We start from the raw sequence: 24,817 nt of genomic DNA on the forward strand, positions 1-24,817 counted from the left end.
GACAATATGTCAGCTGAAGCACTGAAGTCAGGTATTGAAGTAACTACAAACATGCTTCACCTTCTATACAAAAAAATTTGGGAGGAGGAACAAGTGCCGATGGACTGGAAAGAAGGACACCTCATCAAGATTCCAAAGAAAGGAGATCTGAGCAAATGTGAAAACTACAGAGGCATTACACTACTGTCAATACCAGGAAAAGTCTTCAACAGAGTGTTGCGGAACCGGATAAAAGACGCAGTAGACTCCCAACTTCGAGATCAACAAGCTGGATTCCGTAAGGATCGGTCGTGCACAGACCGAATTGCGACACTCTGGATTATCGTCAAACAATTAGTTGAGTGGAACTCGTCACTGTACATCAACTTCATTGATTATGAAAAGGCTGCAGTGCAAGGTCGTGCATGGAGGACAGCTGACAGATGCACTCCAAGTAAGGATCGGAGACAGACAAGGCTATCTACTCTCTCCCTTCCTCTTTCTTCTGGTGGTTGACTGGATTATGAAGACCTCGACATCTGAGGGAAGACACGGAATACAATGGACAGCTCAGAACAAATTAGACGATTTGGACTTTGCAGATGACCTAGCCCTCCTATCGCATACACATGAACAAATGCAGATGAAGACAACTAGTGTGGCAGCAGACTCTGCATCAGTAGGCCTCAGCATATACAAGGGGAAAACCAAGGTCCTCAAATACAACACGGAGAACAGCAATCCAATCACTCTTGATGGCGAAACTCTGGAAGATGTAGAATCCTTCACATACCTAGGAAGCATCATCGATGAACAAGGAGCTTCAGATGCAGACGTAAAGGCGAGAATTGACAAAGCACTGACCGCATCCCTACAATTGAAGAATATATGGAACTCAAAACAACTATCTATCAACCAATATAAAAGTGAGAATCTTCAATACGAACAACAAGGCAGTTCTACTGTACGGAGCTGAAACGTGGAGAACTACAACGACCACCATCAAGAAGGTACAAGTATTTATAAATTGTTGTCTACGCAAGATACTCAACATCCATTGGCTGGATACCATCAGTAACAGCCTTCTCTGGGAGAGAACAAACCAGCTTATAGCTGAAGAAGAAGTTAGGAAAAGACGATGGAAATGGATAGGACATACATTACGCAAATCGTCAAACTGCATCACGAGACAAGCCCTAACTTGGAATCCTGAAGGGAAGCGAAAAAGAGGAAGGCCAAAGAACACATTACGTCGGGAAACAGAAGCAGATATGAAAAGAATGAATAACAACTGGAAGGAGCTGGAAAGGGTTGCCCAGGACAGGGTTGGATGGCGAATACTCGTGAGCGGCCTATGCTCCTTCACGAGGAGTAACAGGCGTACGTAAGTAAGTAGTTACTGCTGCTATGACAGCTACGCATACTATTAATACAACGAACACAACGACTACTACTACTACTAGTATGACTACCAGGTCCACGACGATTGCCACGAAATCTACGACTACTACGTCTACTCCTTCTGCTACAACTAATGCTATAACTACTGCTAAGGCTACTAAGACTGCTACGTCTACTACCACTACTATTACTACTAATATTACCACAACTACCGTTAATACAAAATAGTGGAGTTCTACCCAGTAATCAATTATGGACAAAAAAAATAAACGAAAATGTTTTTCACCAATGATTTCTCTCTTTACCTATATATGTATATATATTACCAGTGAAGCAGTTTTCCTTGTTAACTAAGGTCAACTTGTATACTTAATATGATTCTGTCCAATTCATTAGGTCATTTTATCAATGAATGAAAAACAAAAACTCACTATCCAAAATGATTGTAAATATAGACATTAGATAAATGGAATAAAAACCGTAAATTTCAAAACTATGCTGGGAATCATGTATTCTAATTCACTAATGATCAATGATTGATCGAGTCCTGAGTAAACTACAAAATGGAAGGCGGTGGTTAGGCGAAGATTTTAGAAATAAGTGACGTACTAGTTGGCATTTTGTTACAAAGCCATATTTAGGATTTTGAAAAAACTAATGTCCCATGTAGGATTTGAACCCATGTCTATGCAAATCACTTATCAAATGTGAGGTCAAAGTAAGTTCAAGAATTAAATAAGAAAGTATAATAAAATTGGATTGTGACTAGTAGTGGGATCTAGGAGATGCGTTTATTTCTAAATAGGACTCTTCGGCTGGATTCTTCTACAACTCAGTATTGATGTTCGTCCATATTGACACGAGAAACCAGTTTTTAACATTGAGAAAATGTAAACCCTTACAAAAAACATTCATACACGTTATGCAAGCCAGTGGCTATTAGGATTCGGTAGCTTAATATCTAACACATTAACTTTTGAAGAAAAAAACATAATGCATTCGAGTCGCATTGTTGGCATCGACATCGGTAAGGAGATATATCCAACTTATTGTAGGATTTAATTTGTCCTACAGATATACTACTAGGACCGTAAACGCGATACTGGCGAGCACAGAGTCTATGTGAAAGCTATAGTCAGAACAAGGACAACTTGGCTTTAAATTTTGTCTGTTTCTGAACGTAAAAACAATTAGATTAGTACAATAATTAAGGAAATTACAGTTATTAAGTGAAACGCACAAACATACCAACCAGTATTACGTGTCTTATCGAAATGAGTAAAATTGAGTCACATTAATATAATAGGATAATAATGTCTTTCAATTGGTAGGTCACATGAAACAGGGCAGTTTACAGACACATCAGACCAGATCGATGTGGTGGTCGCTTAAACAACGATTTAATTGCTTAGTTATGGACATAACTAACACCTATGATTCCCAAAGAAAACGAAATAAACCTTTTGGATTTCACTCCTAGCCGCTATTTAACTATAGAAAAACTTGGAACTAAATGGCAATACTGAAGCGATCTGTTCAGAGTGATACATGCACTAGTGAAGAATTATGAAATCCAGTCCTTATTATCAAAAAGGAAAAAACTTAAGCCTATATATGTATATACATAATGTATAAATTATGATATGAAAAGAAAGTAACATGAAAAGTGTGAGGAAATATACATACTAAGAGATTGAAGCACTTAATAATGGAATGGGTGGTTTGTGAGCGATAATACAATCATATGTTTCATTTAAATTGAAATTTGCTTGTTGTTTTAACCATTCAATTTCATTAAATCCACATGTTTCTAATGCCATCACATAAAGTAAGGGATCAGGATTACCATACTGAAACCATCCACGTTGATGTAAATCAATTAACTGATTTATTTGAAAAGTAGTTACAAGACGTCCATTAGGACGTAGAACTCTCCAAATTTTTTGTAAGCAACACGTTAACGAAGGCCAGAAGTAAAAACAATTCACATGAAAACAAGCATTGATTGAGGAAGGTGGATAATGCAGATGATCTACACTTCTTAATTGTAAGTCAATGCAATCAGTTTTAGTAAGAGGCCATAGTTTCCTGAAATAATTAATTACAATTAACACGTAAATGATATAACATTAGAAAAATATTAATCTAAGAGTTTATAAATTTTATATTTTGATAGTAATTAAGTTCATACGTCATATATAGATTGGTAATTTACATTATGGACTGATTGTTGTTAGACAATCATAAAGCATTGGACAGCTGTTTCACTCTTGTACGGAATTCTTCAACAATGCGTATCCACGATCCTCATCAAAGATAGAATACGCAGGACAAGTTTCAGCAATTCCAATGAGTGATGATTGTGTATTATGGTAAACTGATGGAAGTTACTGGGACAAAAGAGATGTTTGGTGCTTCCTGTTTTTCAATGATTGTCTTGCTAAGATCAGTCTGTTGATGTAAACTATGAAACTTAACAATTTCTACAAACATTCTGCAGTAACCTAAAAGAAATTGTATTAGTTATAAAACTTTCACTTAATTAGGCAATAGGAATACAGCTGAATAGTGACAGAATACTTTTATGGGTGAGATTTGGATATAACCATTTTATTTAAACCAACTATTTAAGGATGACTTCTGCGTTTGATACTAATATTTATCTCACGGTTGATCAGTATTACCCATTATTCGTTAATATTGATTAACCTTCATGATACTAGACCAGGGATATGCTCATCAGAGCACTAGACCTTCAACCATTGAAATTCAGATTCTAACCATATTTCTCAACGTGAATATGTAGTTCAAAAACTATTATATAAACACATAATCAGTAAAACAGTTGCATTATCTTTACTGTCATTAGTATTTAAACGCTATGATATGGTGGTGAAATTTTTCATCTCATGAAGGATATTGAATATTTGACAAGAAATAACACATAATTATACATTTAGGAATATTCGTATTGAACTGATCATTTCAGAAGAGTATCTATCTATTATGCAGCATGTAGATTAACAATCATTAGATTGTGTTAACAGTATTTCTGATTGAATTGTACCCTAAATATATATAAATTTTCATTACAAACCAAACTTAGTTGAATAATCACTAAAAAACAGAAAGCATTAGATAGCTAATACATCCTAATACGGGGGCCACTGTTCCTAAGCTGTAAAGCACTCAGTACACTACCAGGAACCCTTAAGTCATGTGATGAGTGTTTAATTTTTTTGAACCATTGATTCGGTAAATAATAGTTAGTATTTCTGAGTAATCGAACAGAACGATCATCAAATAATGATCAACTTGTCTTTCACAAAATGCGCATAATGTATACAAAGTTACAAAATAAATTATGTATTCAAATATGTAGTAGACTTTTAAGTATAACATGACAGTACTGATGATGTATAGTAATGCTAATGAACAATTTATACGGTAAGAAATCAGAAAACCTAGTGTATAGATAAGTATCTTGTATCAGTTCCAACTAATTGATTATGTAGTATCTCAATGATAATATACACATAGAGATTAATAAATTAAATTCACCTTTTTGCTTTTTGTAGCATATATTCAGAAATTTCAACACCATAAACATGACCATCATTTTTAAATGTATTGGATTTAATAGTTGATGTTGAAAAAGCATTTTCTAGTATAAATTTAATTCGTGAAGATTTCCAATGGTTAATTGTAACAGGAGCAACGCATTCAGCAGCTAATTTAATACCATAACCTTGTCCAAATCCAATTTCTAATACATCATCACCAGGTCTTAAGAAAATTAGAATTGAATAATTTGTGTAATCAGACAACACTAATTTTATTTATAATAAATTACGTTGAAAATTTTAAAGTAGAAAGTTTATTTATTTATTTTTTAATATAGGAATCATGAACTGATTCTCACACGAAGGATTGTACACCGCTGAAGTGTGTCATACTAGGACGAAACGACTGCTCAATGCTTTCAGGTTTTCATTAGTGGTTTAACTTAGATCAGTTCATGATTTCTATAAAATTCAAGCAATTTTCACAACCTAATAATAAATTTTTTAGTCAAGCTGAATTGTGCCTAGTAGTGAGATGGGATTGAACAGATGAATATATTTGTATTACAGTGATGATGTTTACATCAGAACTTAAACCCAGTACCTTTTGCTTCAAACGTTCAATCAGTCATCTACTGAGCTCAAATCCTTACTAATAGTGATATAAACATCATACCGACTGAATAAGCTAGTAATTATCAGAACTAAGTAACTCAATGGATAAGGCGTTACCATTTGCTGAGTAATATATTAGGTACAAATCACCATGTGAACATAGACATTGGGATACATGGACGTAAAGTCGATGATTCCCAAGTAGGGCGGAACGGACATTCTGCAGTCCACTGTTGGTCACAAACCAAGTTTACTAGAACTTGAGGCCAAATGGTTATACCGAGGTAATCTGCTCAGGATTCACATACTCCATCAGAGACTAACCATCTGTAGTCCTGAATAACAACAATAGGAAGCTACAAACCCATACTAAGGAAATTAACACGTTAGTAGGTGTTTGCTGATACTATCGGGCAGTGAGCATTAGAGATAAATGACTCGACATTTAACCAACACATTACATGTTCAGACATCATTCTAACCACTGTTTTAAGCATACACGTAGTATAACTAGCCCTAAAATAACATGTGTTTCACAGTTAGGTACTTTGTCACTGAACTGCATCAATTAATTATGTAACTGAAATAATTAGTAACCAGGATTACAATACAATTTCGGGATATTATCCAACTGTTAGAAACAATGAGTAAAAAGCAAGAAACGCTCTATTTATTTATTTAAACACATAAACATTGGTACAACGAGGAACCAAATATATATGCGTCACAAATAATTCGATTGGTGTAAGGACTGGGATACTGTCCGGGTGCCCTAACCGAAGCAGGTGGTTTTTTAGGGGGCCACGCCCGGAACCTTTCACCCAAACTTCTGATCCACAAGACGGTGGAGCAACGTCAGGAGATGCAGTCTCATGGTAGCTGGTGACCAACGATTGGGTTATATGCCATTTGTTCCTTCAGGATCCAGGAGCCCAGTGGTTTGGAATCAGGGTTTTCCAACTCCCCTATGTGGATACTCCATATCTACCAACCCGGTTAATGTGTCGGACATTTGCTTTTCGTCCTCTCAATTTCGTAAACAACATCCCCGCCACGAGAAGGCAGTGAGTAGGACTTCCCTAGCAGTGGTTGCATGAGATCATTTCGAGAGGGAGAGCCAACTCTCCCCACTCTCGGCCGTACCACGGCATTTGGAGGCCAAAAACATTCTACGAACACAAACATTGCAATCTAGGAATATTTATTCACCAAATTTTAGAAAGCTTAGAGTTTGCTTATGACCACCGTTCAGTGGGCTAATATGATCCGAAAAAAACCATATTGATTTTGTATCAGACATATAAACGTTTAGTTAATGACATATTAAATATCTATCGTATTCAAGAGAATTAGTAAACATGATTATTTGCACTGAATAATTTGTACCATACATATCAGATAACAAAATACTGATGCACTATTAGGCATCTGGTCAATATAAGTTTTAACATATTTACACGCTTTACGTTAAAGTATTTTGATAATTAAAATATATTAATTTGAACCTACAATCACGAAACCACTGTATTTACAAAAATGTAAAGTATCTCGTTTTGTTTACCGATAATAATACGTTTAGAAATTAGGTAATTTAACGCTAATTCTAAAAACTAATTAACATAAATCTAAAAATTAATAAAGATCAGGAAACATCTCCCCTTCAACTCTCTCATGCTTAAACGGTATTTAAGTTAACCATCCTTTCTTCAGTACTCAATAAAAGTGAAATATCTAGCATTTTTGATGATTTTTCCTTTAATTTAGGTATCAGCGCTGTATATAATAGTGTACTGAGGATTTCAATTTAATCACCTGAAGCCATGTCTTTTATGAAGACGCTACTGTAGCGCATTCCAACTTTCCGGATGGAAGAAGCAAATAAATTGGAAATTAGAGCTTGAAATAGAAACCTCAGTGAAAATTATGCTCTTATATTCAGTGCTCACCTACCAAGTAATGAACAGGAAAATGTTCCGAGATCCTAGATGCCACCAACATACTGAACATTTTGAAAAATGGACGCGTTACAAGGTCATGGATACGTATCGCATCTCGCTTAAACATACATATAATTTCCAAATAACCCGAAGAAAATAACATCAATAAATTGAGGGACAAATAAGTCAAACGTATTCGTTTTTTAAAAAAAATATTTACTTAATTTATTATGTAAAGTATTCGCTTAGTAATATCTTCCGTAAGTGATTATTCTTATTTATGAATTTGTTGGGTGTAGAAGTTACATTCCTTGAAGTGAATTATTATATCGAAAAGAACATATGCTCATTTATAAATATAATGTTCAGCAAGTATAAGTTTTTAGTAACAGTAACACAATGCTTAGATATGATTCTTTTAAGGCATCATATCCTATGGTTGTATCTTATCGACTTATTTTCACATCCTTCAATTAAAGTTGGGCGATTGTCCCAATCTGATACTGACATATATATAAGCGAAGCCAACTGACTAAGAAGCTTGTATTGGTCGACACGAATTAAAACATATACATAAACTCACCCATTTAACATAGACATGTGTCCCTAAGAAAATTAAACCAGATATCCAACCAATAGCGTACTTGTCTTCTACTCTCTCAGATAATGAATCTAAACGCTGAACAACAGGGTGAACCCATCAGTATCTCTGATTTACCATTCAGCCTTAAAAAAAACTAGTTGGTTTGATGTGTCCATTCCATCAGATATATATTCAGGTAATTTATATATTTTAGGATAATATAGAGCACATAATATTTTTAAAGAGATTGCATTTTAAAATTTTACCAGGAAGAATTAAAGTCATCTCGATGAACTTGTTATTATAATAATAATTTCCTTTTTTTAAAAAAAAAACACTTAAGATTTGCAAAATTAAATTCTGTTTGTAAATGTTATTTGATTGTTTTTCTTTGTCTATTTCCCAATTATTGAATTATGAACTTGAGTTTAAACAAATCAAACGAGATTCGAACTGGTAAACTGTATCATTAGTCTTCGGGCAATAAATCTGGTTTATTTGTACATGGCTTCAAATTTATATGATTGATTCTGTTATTATTATCATTAGTTTTATTATTCGGATGAGTACTTTGTGGAGATTGTTCAAGTGATTATGTAGTAAACTTACTTTAGTGAGACAATCATTGGAAACTAGGAAGTACTGGATAGTTGTTGTTGTTGTTGTTCATGTTGTGTCCATATCTCCACTGTTGGATTTTCAGTCCTATTTCTAATACTTGACATTCGTGAAACACTGTAATTCTCGCGATACAAAGTTAGAACACAAAAGACTGGTGGGAATAAAGTCTTATTAACTCATTAAAATTGCGTCCCCAAACCCATAGCTAACATAAGTCGTCCTTAGACATATACACACTCATTTATACACCGAATTTTACACACAATAATATGGAATACAAGGGAAAATACACCAAGTTACTATAAAAAACACACTGCTTATAGTACACCTGAGTTGACACGAGCATTGCAAATGTCACTCTTCACCAGAGTTCACGTCATCTATATTGAACGGAGTTCATGTTGAATTGAAAAGAAAATATTGACTAGAAATAACAGATTTAACCAGAGTTCGCACTTGTCACGCTGGACGACATTTACAGAAGTGATACAAAAATCAATTGACCAGAAATAATGTCACAATTTTATCCTGTTATACGAACTGGTATTTGATGGCAAACGACCTCGAAGCGTTGCTCACGTATACTGAAACCATCGAGTGAGTTAGGTACTAAATAGAAATACCAGATAAGCTGACGATTTAGTAGATTTTCATTAAATGATGTGTTTGGTACAATGCAGTCGCGTAAGTAGCCATCACTCGGCTATATTGTATTATTACATATCATTAATCATTAGGCGCATGTTACCTATTAGTTTGACAATCCCTCAATGACATTTCGTCACAACTCATAAAAGGCAAATTCATAACACAAATATATTTGTTGTAACTGATGGCCTGGATCAGTCAGATACATCGATTTAGGGCCAAATGATAAGTGAGAGATGCTGCTAACGGGTTCATGCTACCAGTTAAGATTTGGCTTATATATATATATATATATATATATATATATATATATATATATATGAATGAGTCTGTGTATACATTGAAATTCGAGTTCGCTTCTTAATCAGATGCAACATAAAACCTGGCAAATGTGTACATCCGTTCAAAATGCTATACTCCATTAGCACATCGAGACGAAATTGTCAAGGCAAATCACAGAGTAGCAGAGGCAGAAACAATAATTAGTGGCAAGAGAGAAGACTAAGCACACAAGATAAAATTTGAGAAAATATAGATTAGTGAGATTATAAAAAGATTTATGCAGGATTTAAAAAATTAGGATCTACGAAAAGGTAGAGTAGACGCATTCGCACCATTGAAGACAATTTTGAGCCGTCATTCGAAGTTCCCAACTATCGGTTACGATAATCACACTGACCCTAACCACGCAGTCTGCACCTGCCTACATGCCTCAGTCCAATAGTGAGCTTACTCCTGGACTGATGCCATGTCTTGGTAGCTTCTTACTCACTCTTGGTTTTCTCACTAAAGTAGCGAATCGGGTTCGCGTATATATCAGTATCAGACTAGAATGACCACTAAACATAATAAGCTTCAATTGTTCAAAATAGACAAAACGAACAACATGATTAAAATACACTATGAAAAATGAGACTCCTATTAGTTGGATACAAAAGAATGGTTATTTATATCTGGTGTCAGCACCTTAGTAGAAATAACAACTGACTTATGAAAATAGAATAAATTGTTGCAAACAATCATAGATGAATAGTCCAAACGGCGATTGATTTCAACCACTACAAATTATCTGTCATAAAGTTTATTCACTAACTATATGGTTATTTGTTAATCGAACAATTAAATCGGTTTCAAGGCATTACTGAAATCTCTTTCCAGGGTAAAAAAAAGCTATTAAAATGCAAAAGTTATTTATCTGTTCAAATAGTTGTATCGTCCCACGATGGAAGGACATGACTTCAAATAAAAAATCCAACAGCTGGACCAGTGACAGTTTTTATCAAATAAAACCCAAAAATAACTAAGTATCGATAGACTAATTTTGTCTAACATGGATAAGGCGTTCAATTTATGGGTTATTTTTACCATTACTATTATTATTATTAATTATATTACAAAGATCAGGAAATAAGATCAGATCAGACGGTTGTTGACAAAGAACGAAATACCAAATATGCAATGAACAGTACAAAGTTATATTTTTGGTCTTTACCTAAACGAATGACTGTTGACTGACAAATTACACTATACATATAGATCATAAATTTTTGCAGAAAAATCCAGTGACACTAATTCTGCTTATCCCACATGTGGCCAGCAATACCCTCAAGATTTCAGGTACACCTCGTTGACGTGTGCCAACTAGAAAGGAACAGGGGTATGGTATTTCATATTTTTGGTTAAAGACATTGGATGACATGGCTCAGAATGGGCTACAATGGAGTAGATACATTCGCTATTTGTTGTCCTTCAGATCATGAGTTATATATGCAAACATCATTATTCTAACATAGGTTTAAAAAGCTAGTTAGTACGACCAGACTTGAAGCTTAAGATTAAATGAATGAGAATCCTCACTTGAGCTACGATACGCTGAACCAATCAGACATATCAAGTCAAAAACAAATGACTGGTGAGAGATGCTAACGGATGCACGTTATTGGCCAAGATTTAACTGGACGTTCTGAGTATATATATATATATATATATATATATATATATATATATATATATATATATATATATATATATTAATACGTTGAATGCATATTATCTTTTCGTGCTAATCAATGAAAGTTTACTACTCACCCTTATATGAAACTTTCTATAGATCACTAAATCCTATTGTCCTCAATAGAAAAAAAAGCTTACTATCCCACTGATTTGGACCATCTATTCGAGCTAACATCTCACATTATTACTATACGTACAAATTTCAATCTCTTCTTTTGAAGGCGACCTGGTTGAATATCTGAGCTACCTCTACCTGCCATCTGGATATTTCAACTAGTTATCAGTTTTCTTGTTTGTTTTAACATATTATATCTATTAGTCGCATAACCTACTCAGGTGCGTTTAAGAAAAGTTTACTACATTTTGCTGTACAACTTACAAAAGAGCACAATCAGAGACATTGTGGTTGCTGGCAATATGCATCGAAAAAAATATACACTAATCAGATGTCGATTATTTAACTGCTAACATCTAATTAGTGACCACTCAATGTTTATCACAAGGGTCAATCAAGAAATAAGAAAAGGGAACTTGTTGAAATACTTTGTGCTGAGAATTCTATATTGTACCAAAAATATAATATTGAATAAAACCAATAATAATTATAACAATAATTTACGTAATGAAATACCTAATTGAGTTTCAGAATATTAGAAGAGGGTTTATAATGCTAGTAGACTTAGACAATTGTAGAAATAGAATAAATTAGAAGAAAATGAAACAATTGAATTTGATAAAAAAGATAATGAACTTACTTTAAATTACATGCATCAATAGCTGCAGCGGTTAATAGTTTATTTTGTTTTTTTAATTTGTACTGATATAGATATCTTGAATATAAATTAGGTATAGGTTTCTTTAAACTACACGAAAATTGATGAGTGAAATGTTGACGTAATCTATTAGCCTATTTTAATGATTAAAATAAAAGCAAGAATTTATATTTTAAATATGTATATAAGTAGTCTAAGGAGATAATAAGTTCAGAAGAAATGAATGAAATGTGTTAGTAAAAGTATTCTTGGATAATATAACAAAATAATACAAAAAGAATTTTCCAACTACAAAGAAATGCGAATAGATGAAACTTTCTATATATTACTAAATCCTACTGTCCTCAATAGGAAAGAAGAGGGGCGATTGATTATGAATACAGTGATCTTGAGTGCTATTAGAGGTATGCGGGCAGTTATTATTTCTCGGTTGCCCACACCGTGGAAGGGTCCATTTGTGGAGGAGGAGGTTCTAATGAAGGACTTACTATCCTACTGATTTGGACCATCTATTCGAGCTACCATCTCAAACGATTACCAAACATACAAATGTCACTCTATTATTTTACATTACAAATGTCATATTTTTCACTTATTAACACACACAAATACACAAGTATATCTCATAAAAAATCGCATTGACTGGAATGACATGACATTTTTTTTAGATTGATCGTAATAAATATTTTTGCTTTGTCCCTTTTTATTATTTAAACTTGGGTTACTTTAATTTGTTTATTCTCTGAAAAAATCGGCTAAGAATGAGTAAAGAAACGTCAGGAAATCTAATTTTTCTACTCAATGGGATATTACAAATATATTAGTAGGTTATTAGTGGGTTGGAGAATGCTGGTTGGCGGTATATGCTCCATTGGGAGTAACAGGCGTAAGTAAGTAAGTAAGTAACAATCAACCCAATACTCAATCTATTTGACATTATTATTTCAAACCTTGGTAATGATGTCGATAATATATATTTACACCATAAATCTCATGTAATAATCAAATGCATTTAAGTCTATGTACTCAGTTTTCAGCCACTTGTTTTTTTTATGTATAAGACAAATTATAATACTTGGCTGGTTAAAACGAAACAGATCACATGTGGTCCAAATCGATAAAGTGAGGTTCTTATTGAAATAGATCAGTAATTGAACTCTGCTCAAGAATATGAAAACAAGATGAAGCATTTATGAAGATGGTCCACAATAAGAAGAGTTTTTCTACATATACAACGGCTGGGGTACCCCGTTTTTTGCAAAGAGAACTTTTTCTTATGTACCGAAATTGGGTGAACTAAGTAGATAACATGATTAAATGAGAACTAATTGAATAAAAGTATATACTATAAAGATGGTTCTCATAAATATACGACATCTTTTTATTTATTCATACGTGGATAACTGAAGAGTATTCATTTTAGTCAACAAGGTTAATTTGAACAATCTAGACTAAATATGTTCAGATACATATGAATCTAATTGAGAAAAAAAGGTTACTCAATATAATATAGTCAGTTTTACATTTACCAGATCAAAATCAGTAATCGGGACTTATTATCTACTTTTAATAGGTTTTAAGTAAGAAAACTAACACCATAGGAAAAATACTACTCCAACACATGACTCTGTCAATCATCCATTATTCCTTTTTTCACCGAAGTTGACTAGTACTCACTAGATTGTTATTTACATGACAGGATAATTTTGGCTTTTATAGAGGGGGGGAGGAGGGTTAAGATAATTTTGAATGAATTAATTAACCGTTTCAGATTTCGTTTTACAAGCGCACATTGAAGACTGAACGAACATTATCCTTTTTTCATTTTTAAGGTATGAATCGCGAAAATTCTGTCTGGAAGACAAGACATGTGATAAGAGTAGTTAGTTTCGATGATTCGCATAGTTACCTATTATTTTCAAACAAATGGCTAAGTGCTGCCACATAACAGAAGATATAACACATTCTACTCAGTTAACATTTTTAATTAACCCAAAACTAATTTGAATTGAAGCTTATGGTCAGATGACTTTGACTGCCTTTGTGAGCAAACGAATCTACTAGTACAAGAACAGGCGAAATTGAGGAACTTGGCAAGCTATTCTCTGATGCTTCAGCATCTGAATTTTTGGTGTGTGCTTATTAACTGCTTTAAGGTATTCTTTGTGTACTCTTAATTGTAAGCTTTTATTTAGGACGTTAATTTTTGATATACAATTTGTCTTTCGTAAATTAATATTGGCAAGAGTATATGGTAAAAGTATAACATACGGAAGAGTCAATCAAAATCGGGAAAACTGTTAAGATTTGCGCAAAATCCGAAAATGACTTTTATCTTATATTTCATATAAGTCCAGTTCCTAAATTCAACTACATTTTCCGCACTGAACCTTAAGTCTCCGGTTCTGAATATATAACTCTAACCATAGATAATATGAGGACTCTTAAAGAACTTTTTGCGTCCTTGTGAGGTTTATAGAAGACGGATATCCTACACGCATACTGACGAATTTGTGACTTTATCTTCTCAATTTACAGACAGAACCTTTGGATAACTTTATTAAATTCAGTGTTTATGTATAATTTGCTTATGTTTTGCAATATTGTTCTTTTCTTTTCCCCAAACCATTCAATTGCATAAGCTATTTCCTGATTGGTTAAGGACCAGTTGAAAGTTGTTTGGTTATTTCAAGCCCATGTTCTTACCAGTAAAAGTCATCCATTTTTAAGTTTTGCCCAAAAGCCTTGTAACAGCGCTCTCGATCTTAAGTGGCTTATCCCTACATTAACACTTAACACAAAATTCAATTAGTTACAAATTTGTTATTCGGTTTCCCACTATATCGTAATTTTCTACATGCTTAGGCTTATTATTTCTATCATTAATAAACTCATGGGACAATAGAGAAATCTTATATATATATATAGTTGGAGTATTGAAATTTCCAGTGCTGATTAGTTAATTTTATATGGGACTAAACAGAAATGACTGTAGCACGATATCATGATGACTACATGAATTTAGTCTCAAATTTTTGTATAAAACAGCAACTAACCGGAAGGATTCATAACCTTCCTATTTTTTTCGAGTTCATGTTTCCGTTGTCTTATAGCCCTGTGACTAACTTGTATTGCAAACAAAATACTAATGTCACATGTTCGGTAACAGTCATATAAATAGGAATTCGTAATCATTTTATACGAAGTGAACTTATTGATATTATACTATTTTACGGGAAAATACACACTGATTAACTTCAATTCATACTAATAAAATAGTTTTAAACGATGTTCATAACAGAGATCTAAGATACTGTATAATCTTCCGGTTGACGGACCGTCTCAGCCTTTAATTCACAATGTGCACTTCCAGATTTTTTAAACTATTTGTATAGTTCGCCAAATCTTTTTTAAATGAACAAACTGTGATATAAAAGCAGAAACGCATCAGAGCACTGAAGTCATCTACACCAAACAAATCTAATAGTAGTACGGCCTACATAACTAACCATTGCGAAACTTATGAAATTAATAGCCTGACCTGACACGGTCAAGTCTGAACAGCACATATACTCTACCATATAGTGAAGGAAATCGTAGAGTATTAAACTCGAATGTAATAAACAACACATATCTACACCAATAAGTGAAAGGGCTTGTTCATTCTGATTATACACAATTACAAATGAATGATTCAACTAAACATTTGATGTGATGTGAATTTATCTTAATGACATCGGCATTCATTTCTCAACCATTAAACTTTTCGCATAAACATTTTATCCACTTTAAATTATGTAACTTAACAATATTTCTTATTTATTTAAACACATAAACACTCGTACAACGAGGAAGCAAATATTATGCACTACACAAATGATTCGATTTGTATGAGGGCTGGATTACTGATCAAACGCTCAAACCGAAAGAGGTGGCTTTCTTAGGGGGCCACACCCCAAGCCTTCGACCTAAAGGTCTAATCCATAAGGCAGTGGAGCAACGTCAGGAGATGCAGTCTCATGGTACTCGATGACCAACAATTGGTTCATACGACATTTGTTTCCTTAGGATCCTGGAACCCATATGCACCATTGGTTTGGAGTCAGGGTTTCCCAACTCCCCTAGGTAGATCCTCCGTATCCATCAACCCGGTTAGTGCAGGAAATTCGCTTTTCGGCCTCTCAGTTTCGTAAACAACACCCACTCCACGAGAAGGCAGTGAGTAGGACTTCCCTGGCAGTAGTTGTATGCACGTGGTTATGTGAGAACATTTCGAGAGGGAGAGCTGACTCTCCCCACTCTCGGTATTTGGGGGCAACTTAACAATAAACTCTTACTAGAACCCATTTAGGGTTACTACCTGTCGCAATCCCGGATAAAGGAGTAAGGCTGTCCATAGGGTCGGCAACTCTATCCCATAGAAAACCTTGCTAAAAACGTTAAACAGAAAAAAACCATTTGAACTCTGCCCTAGGAGTTAAGGGATTTAATGATAGATGTGATTCATGTGTAGATACTTGGATTTTTATTAGGTTAAAGTTGCATTTATTTATTTATTTATTCCGAATTAGTGCAATTTATATAAGAAATATCACTTGAAGAAAAAAGTATTATTATCTTTATCAATAAACATATCACTAAATGTAAATTGGTATCTTCCAAATCACTTCTGATGCAACACATCTACGAAGAACATACATTCGTATATTGCAAGCCTTGAACTACATTACTGGCTAGTGATAACCAGTTGTTTAAACCGAAATGAAGATGCGTTCAAACTTATAACCCAGTAACTGTGAAACAGAACAACTTTATACATTAAGCAATTACTTTATCTCATAAGTATTGATTATAAAATAATAACCAGAACAGAATAGCTAGTGCCTTAGCAATGGTAAAAGATTTTTACTAATTTGCAATTAAACATACACGACTAGTGTCTCTTAAATTCTGTGATTGTTAAAAAAAATTATAAGTCGAAGTGAAGATGAAAGTACACTAAAGATAACGTAGTGGGCTGACATACATATGGACTTTCTTAGACATGGAAACAATATTCTATAGCTTTTACATAAAATGTGTAACTATATCCAAATCAACAGAGGTTGAATATTTGAGTTACACGTTTTGCGAGACGGCTAATTTAAAAAATGTCCCACTTAACAAATATAGCAGAATTTAGACAGTTTGACACAATAGGGGAGTACTTACCGAAGTTATAAGGCAGAGCAACCTAACAAACAGCTATAATACTTACATGAACAAAAAAGTCCCAAGTTAACAAACAACTAAACAGCGATGTTATCGAGTAGCATAAACTTCATACAAATATCAGGGAAAAGAAGAGTAAAATTAGAAAAAAATCATTTATATAACACAACTTGCTACTGGTACAAATGGAAATGTAACAATCCAAGAAGTTTTGTATTTTCACCAAACAGATTTGTACTTTCACTGAAAGTGTAACTAGGTTTATTTTTATGATAATATGATAATTGATCTCTTCCATAATGATATTGTATTTTTGTTCAAAATGCGGACAAAAATGTAAGATCACTACGCAAGTTCAACGCATGGTGTTGAAGAATATTCTGGTTTAACCTGAAAAACAAACAAACAACAATTGTATGTTTGATTCAATAAATAGAGAAACGATGCAACAAATCAATTTACTCAATACGTTTGTGTCATATATTGCTAATATGCTCACGTCTCGACACTGTCGTTATTTTAGACCGGTTTTGGGACATGTTCTGCACTACTCTTTATCAACTCACTTACTTAATACGACCATCAGTATCAAAGAAACCACAACGCTACTTTTTAACTATTTCGGTAACCATTTACATAAATACAGATGGAACAATTCAAACGCATACACCTAAATTCATAAATAGTATTCACATTTCCGCATTAGTATGGGCAACTTCATCGGACCACCAGAGGTAGTGATAATCCACAAAGAATTCAGCATAATGAGATGTCATTTTGGAACTGATTTTACATATCTTACTTCGGCACTTGATTCAACACTCAGACGACAAAAATTCAGCTTACAGGTAAATGCACCATATTACTGGCAACTGAAATTCAGAAGCATTTATAAATCTATACAGATATATGATGACTATAATTACTAGCTAGGGCCATACCAATATTGAAGTTTCGTAGGTAGTTTGAATAGCTATTTAACCAGAAGGTTAATGAAACCTAATTTAAATAGATATGATAAAAATAAGCATAAGACTAAAATTGCTACAATTATTAGAACGGTAATCATCGACTACTCTACAACAACCTGTTAGATAGAATAGCTTATAGAAACTGGGGTGTATTTTGTGGAGCAATGGTTAAGTGATTAAGGCGTTCAACTTCCAGTCAGTGAGTCACTGTTTCGAACCCCGCCTCATCTAATCCCGCGATTGTAAAACGGTCTAGTATCACTAAACTTCACACTTAGTGTGTGGCTACAAACCAAGTACAAGGATCAGTATATGGTAAACAGGTTACATGAGAGGGGAGAAATTGGAAATATATCAACTGCATCAGCAGCTTTAAACATACTGTGACAAATATTTTGAGAAAATAACCTTTATTTACCTTGAAGGGAGGACCATAAGCAGGGACTACCCAATCAGCTCGCTCTAAAATAGACATACGGCTTTGACGCCAACCGTTGATCAAATTTTCTTTGTCACAGTTACTTTCTCCATAATTCCCTTCCAGCGTGTCAAGAAAGCTTACACGACTAGCATCTTGAACATCCATAAACAAGTTCCCAGTAACAGCTATACGACATGATTCACGACACTCACCAGTCTTCAACTCTATAAGACGACCATTTACTATCAAACTGACTTGTGGACCTCTCTGACCAGGAGTTCCGATAACACAAAACTGAAAAAATATGAAGAGCATATTTGAAATTATCAATTGAATCTCCTCATTTCAATCAAGTTATGAAACCATAAGCGAGGAAATCTACTTCAACGGAATGTGTTAATATAATTTTGTACATCTATTTATTCTCATCATCCGTTTTTCATATGCAGTTCAGTTCGGCCTATCTTATGCATTGACTAATTAAAACGATGAAGTGATGATAACAACTGACAAATTAAATAAGCAAGGTGGACTTACAAGTAACAGTATTTTAGCAATCGATAGCTTTAATAAACCTCAGGTTGGGAGGACTATGAGAATTTAAAGTCACACGAAACAATTAAGGTAACTAATAAAAACGGATATAATTTATGACTGAGTTTCCGTTACTATTTAGTCACAAACAAGTCGCGTTTCCAAACTACCTTTGGCTAATTCTTATCCAATCAGCGCTAGTCGATACTTGGAGAACAATCTAGAAATCTTCTCGTGTAAAAACTATAAATATACTGGCGTTTTTCCTATTGTGCTTCTTACTTGCGACTTGCTTCTATCTAACCTTGTTATTTGGAATATAATCTCTTTCCTGTTCAACCGTGTTCTGATTTGGGGACTTGTCGAGTGAATTAGTGTCCAAGAATACTAAGCAATAGGAATAGCTGGGTTATACCGTAAGAGAGTATTATAACAAAATCATTTCAGTTATTGAAAGGGATTTATGCTAATAACATTTCGATATGGTACTAATATTGTACGGTTAGCCGTACAAAAGTTGTAACAGTAAGGTCCCTATAATTAATATAAAGCATCTCAAGTGATGCGGCCTAGTAACATATGAAAGCAATAGCTGCAAAAGATTAGTTCCAGAAACAACAAGTACACTACCCCAAGGACATTCGATGTTTGATATAAGTATTGGAATGGAAAGCACCCAACTTTACGGGACCGAAAACAATTCACAAAACGTCGTGTGAACACCTAGTAGATTTTTTATGCTACATGGTTGAATTCTCAAACCCATCAGACCAAAATAAAAACAGTACGTTTCCCAGTAAAGTGAGCTTTCATTATGTAGACAACCTGGAAGCTCTAATTCCCTGCACACAACTAGCAGTACCTGAGTTCATTTCATTTAACAACGTCTAGCTCCGCTTTTGTCCCACTAAGCTTTTAAAAGGATGAAAAAAAGCAACTTAAATGTAAACAGACATACAACCCACACAGTAGTGGTGGGCAGCGGAAGCAAGACATTATGATAGGCAAAACTAGAAATTATCAAGTACACTGATGGCCAAAACGTTATAAGTTAGTGGATCTAATATCGAGAACTGAACGGTGATCTATGATAATTTAAAATCACTGGGACGATTGGGTATTTCGAGTAACTGTTTAAATGGCTTTCAGCTACTTCTGAACTGCGATGAAATTTATTTATTTATTTGAACACATAAATATTGGTATAAAGGGGTACCGAACATATATATGCACCACATAAATCACGATTTTTGTGTGGGCTGTGATACTGCCCGGGTGCCAAAACCGAAGCAGGCGGTTTTCTTAGGCCACACCCCAAGCCTTCGACCTAAAGGTCTGATCCATAAGGCAGTGGAGCAACGTCAGGAGATGCCATCTCATGGTATCCGGCGTCCAATAACTGGTTCACATGCTATTTGTTCCCTCGGGATCCTAGAGCCATGTGCACCAATGGTTTGGAATCAGGGTTTCCCAACTTCCCTAGGTGGAATCTCCATATCCACCAAGATTAGACGTCCAACGCTGTAAAGACTATTTTAAAGCTAGGGAGAGCAGTAAACTTTAAAGGTCTTTAAAATCAGTAATCCCTGTTTGACATAGGGACTTAAGTAAGACATTTCATTGGTCAGATATTTATATACCATTATTCAGAAACATACTAAAGAAATAAACTGACCTACTGAAGAGTGCTTAAACATGTCTAAATTGACCGTACGACGAGACAGCATATGAACAGGCCATATTAGTTAGTAATCTCGTTCAACAAAAATGATTCTAATATAATTATCAACTAGCTACGGCTTACAGTTTTCAGTTAGCAATGCCTATGCAAAACAGCCAGGTAACCATATCTACCGATTGAAGAGAATCTATTCAGAATTCGTGAACCGATCGCGATCAGGTCACTGTGATAGGTACACCTGTTCAAGTAGATATTATACCATCTTACTCCACAAAGACATATACACTAGCAATACGATTAAGTCTTTTTAAAATGGGCACTGCATACTGTGAAAAACCTGTTCAAATCAAATTTCACTAAATAGTATCATAGCCACAAAAAACAGTATAGTGGTCTATACTTTGTAGACTAGTATATTTGTGACAAACCGTCACTTAAGTACTTCAGGCGCGTAGACTTTATAAACTGAGAAGGAACAAGGAGAAACTCGACGAGTATCATCAGTCATAATCTCAGAGTTTTATTTTGAACCAATGTAGGAAATGATAATTGGCATGTCACTTACAAATTCATACTACTAAAATGCCTATTGTCTGACGTAGGTACGTCCACGTAGCACTACAAAAAACATGGTACCAAGTCTAAACTCTGGTTAGTTCTCTCAACTTTTGTTTAAAACGAAGTGACAGGTTACTAGACAATAAAAACAATCGACCACAACGGTGCAAATCTCGGTTTTTGCAGATGTCAGCTACCTTGTAGGATGGTAGCACTAATTTTGTGGACTGCAAACTGATCACGTCTAACCCTGAACTGCAGCCATACCGAAGTATCAAGTTATGTTGGATCATGACATACCAGTAGCGAATTTTTTGTTGAGATTGTGACGAAATGTATGTTTTTGTAGTTGGTCTGGAAAATACTAAACACAATTTAGCAATGGAAAAATCTTTGGGAAAGTACTTTGGCACGGGCATTTTTATCTTTAAATGAGTAATTATTAGACTGTAATCGACAACATTGAATATCATTATATAGTCGGAAGCGTGTCCTTCATGTATCTGCTGCAACCACATGGTCAAAGCCCCCAAATGCCCTGGTACAGCCGAGAGTGGGAAGAGTCAGCTCTCCCTCTCGAAATGTTCTCACATGACCACGTGCATACAACTACTGCCAGGGAAGTCCTACTCACTCCCTTCTCGTGGCGCATATATATTTGGCGCACTCGTGTACCAATATTTATGTGTTCAAATAAAATAAATCTCGTGACGTGGGTGTTGTTTACGAAACTGAGAGGCCGAAAAGCGAATTTCCTGCACTAACCGGGTTGATGGATACGGAGGATCTACCTAGGGGAGTTGGGAAACCCTGACTCCAAACCAATGGTGCATATGGGTTCCAGGATCCTAAGGAAACAAATGTCGTATGAACCAATTGTTGGTCATCGAGTACCATGAGACTGCATCTCCTGACGTTGCTCCACTGCCTTATGGATTAGACCTTTAGGTCGAAGGCTTGGGGTGTGGCCCCCTAAGAAAGCCACCTCTTTCGGTTTGAGCGTTTGATCAGTAATCCAGCCCTCACATAAATCAAATTACTTATGTGGCGCATATCTATTTGACGTCTCCTTGTACCAATGTTTACTTATTTAGATAAATAAACAGCGTGGTCAAATGCTATCTTTCGTAATTTGCGGTCACGAGATTATGAGATCATGGTTGTTAGATCACAGCTCATACTGATAGGCCATTGAGTAGACAGGTCAGACTAATCCACCGAAAACCAATATACATGAAATACCAGGTCAATATAATAGTCCAATAACAAACATCATAGAGGTTAACAAGACGAAAACAATAAGGAAAAAAATTACGAAGTCAAATTGGGAATTGGGGGGTGTTTTAGTTTAAAATGAACGGCTATCCATGTCTCTCAAAAGGCAAACACAAATACTTCGTGGTCTGTAGTGTTGACTAGCAGTGCAGATCAGAAGGTAATGAAGAACTTTTGGATCAGTCCTTAATAAATTTGAACATCAGCCCACTAGTGAACAATCGATGATGAATATTTTTAGACATGATAATCTACAACACAAACTACGAAGATGACATGGAATGAATGAATCTTAAAACAAGAGGAGGGATTCCTAATCAACATTTCTATAAACCACAGGAACTTACATTCTCATCAAATTCATACGGTGTTATTCCACAGGAAAAATCGTGCTCCAAGAACTTGTCGCCTCGCATTTGTATATCGTATCCAACAATCATTATGTCAGCACAGCCGAATGTACTCATACAACCAACATGTTCAGCATGACCATCTGTACATATGACACCTTTGATATCCTTTTCAGGTTCGTGAATACCCGCAGTTTTGAGAGATGATAACAACTCAAGCCCATTCCAAACAGACCCAGGGTTCACCACATAAGCACCTGCTGGACCACGAATTAGTGCAGTATTACACTTTCGATATACGTAGTCAGGGGATCTTGCATAATGTCCTTCATGAAGCACAAAAACAGAATAACCGTCTGCACCCATTTCGACGTGATTTTAATTATAAGATTTCTGGTCAAAACTTGGATGAATTACCAGTATATGAATAGGGAATCTGAATAAAGAATAAACAAAAGTAAATCGCCTAAAAAGGTTGTTGAACCAATTCACATGTGGTGAAAATAGAACCATACTGTAACACGAAGTGATAAGTGAATTGAAAAGACTGAGTCTGAAACTGGAAGAAGTAAATCACCCACAAGTAAAAGCAATTTTTCAATAAGCGGGCGAACCAGAGTCGCCAACTGCTATCAAGAACTCTGAAAGAACTAAAACATCTTAAAACATGAAATGTGTGATCAGACTTCGATTAAAATAACTGCTAGTTTTCTTTCGCTTAATACACGGATAAGCATGTCCCTATAACTCTTGTGCAAATTTTGAGGTTTTCCCGATGTTTTACCATACTTTGGAAAAAACTAGTAATTTTTACGACTTTGGGTTAAACTCCGAAACCCCCCGAAATTCGAAGTTTGAGATTTCTACAACATCTAGACAATTTGTTAAAGGTCGATTTTGGGGATTTCACCGGCCTATATTCTCGAAGAAAATCCCTAGACCAACTGGAATTTTTAGGTTTTTATCACACTCCCATGAAACCTTAAATTTTCTAATGCAGCTTACATATAATTGATAAAACTTTCCTCAAAATCGGGCTACTTAAACTGGTACGAAACCAGACGTTGTAAGTAAAGGAGACATCACGTTAAGAAACACTAGGTTACACGTAAGGAGCTCACTTGTTTTGACTCTGACTCCCAAAATAGGGGACAACAAGGAATATGACGGAGGGAACGATGTAAGACCGGATCACCCGCGAGTTCTACAGCTTTCGAGAAATCAGACTAACGGCTATCACCCAATATCCAATATCTCTTTCGGCGAGCCTGTATAAATCATTATAATTTTTGTGCCCATTGGTAGTTGTTTCAGTACCATTCAGGGTCTTTGATGATGAATGTACACTATCCAATACTTTGGTCCACTGCCTCCGTCCAGTCCCTTCACCCACATTCTCACCGCAGTAGACAGGTTTACTAGATGGACCATAGCCTGCCCCATAAAAGACACTTCGGCAGAAACAGTCGCTTCAGTCTTCCTCGACCGCTGGATATCTAACTATGGAATGCCATCAATAATCACAACAGATAGTGGTCCCCAATTTCAATCTGTCCTTTTTCAGGAGTTCACTAAACTTCTAGGGGGCAACCACATTAAAACCACAGCTTACCACCCAGCAGCTAATGGCATGGTTGAAAGATTCCATCGCCAATTAAAAAGTTCACTGATGGCGCAAGCTGA

General features: G+C 35.0%; 2 protein-coding genes across 4 annotated transcripts; both read right to left on the minus strand.

Annotated features, from left to right (window-relative positions):
- Positions 1–1,776: 1,776 nt before the first annotated feature.
- MS3_00008518 (uncharacterized protein) lies at positions 1,777–15,909 on the minus strand (the record flags this gene model as incomplete). Of its 2 annotated transcripts, XM_012943191.3 has the most annotated exons (4): positions 15,643–15,909; positions 12,116–12,267; positions 4,942–5,166; positions 3,066–3,468 (listed from the first exon to the last, which is right to left on the minus strand). In XM_012943191.3, exons 1-4 carry the CDS (start codon positions 15,763–15,765, stop codon positions 3,066–3,068), a joined length of 903 nt encoding a protein of 300 aa, XP_012798645.2. In that variant the 5' UTR covers positions 15,766–15,909. The 2 variants fall into 2 exon arrangements, with proteins under 2 accessions (XP_051065467.1, XP_012798645.2); XM_051216848.1 differs by having other exon boundaries at positions 1,777–3,468; positions 12,116–15,909.
- A 90-nt stretch (positions 15,910–15,999) lies between these two features.
- MBLAC1_2 (Metallo-beta-lactamase domain-containing protein 1) lies at positions 16,000–24,360 on the minus strand. Of its 2 annotated transcripts, XM_012943190.3 has the most exons (4): positions 24,256–24,360; positions 23,132–23,570; positions 18,734–19,030; positions 16,000–17,734 (listed from the first exon to the last, which is right to left on the minus strand). In XM_012943190.3, exons 2-4 carry the CDS (start codon positions 23,498–23,500, stop codon positions 17,690–17,692), a joined length of 711 nt encoding a protein of 236 aa, XP_012798644.1. In that variant the 5' UTR covers positions 23,501–23,570; positions 24,256–24,360; the 3' UTR covers positions 16,000–17,689. The 2 variants fall into 2 exon arrangements, with proteins under 2 accessions (XP_012798644.1, XP_051065468.1); XM_051216849.1 differs by lacking the exon at positions 18,734–19,030 and having other exon boundaries at positions 17,486–17,734.
- Between the last annotated feature and the right edge of the window lie 457 nt (positions 24,361–24,817).

Source organism: Schistosoma haematobium, chromosome 6 (genome assembly GCF_000699445.3).
Source record: "Schistosoma haematobium chromosome 6, whole genome shotgun sequence".
NCBI lineage: Eukaryota > Metazoa > Platyhelminthes > Trematoda > Strigeidida > Schistosomatidae > Schistosoma > Schistosoma haematobium.

Coding starts and splice junctions, on each gene's coding strand:
- MBLAC1_2 (XM_012943190.3), bottom strand. CDS start 23,500: ATGGGTGCAGACGGTTATTCTGTTTTTGTGCTTCATGAAGGACATTAT. Junction 19,031..23,131: donor CGTATGAATTTGATGAGAAT/GTAAGTTCCTGT, acceptor ATATTTTTTCAG/TTTTGTGTTATCGGAACTCC. Junction 17,735..18,733: donor CTTATGGTCCTCCCTTCAAG/GTAAATAAAGGT, acceptor TTTGTTTTTCAG/GTTAAACCAGAATATTCTTC.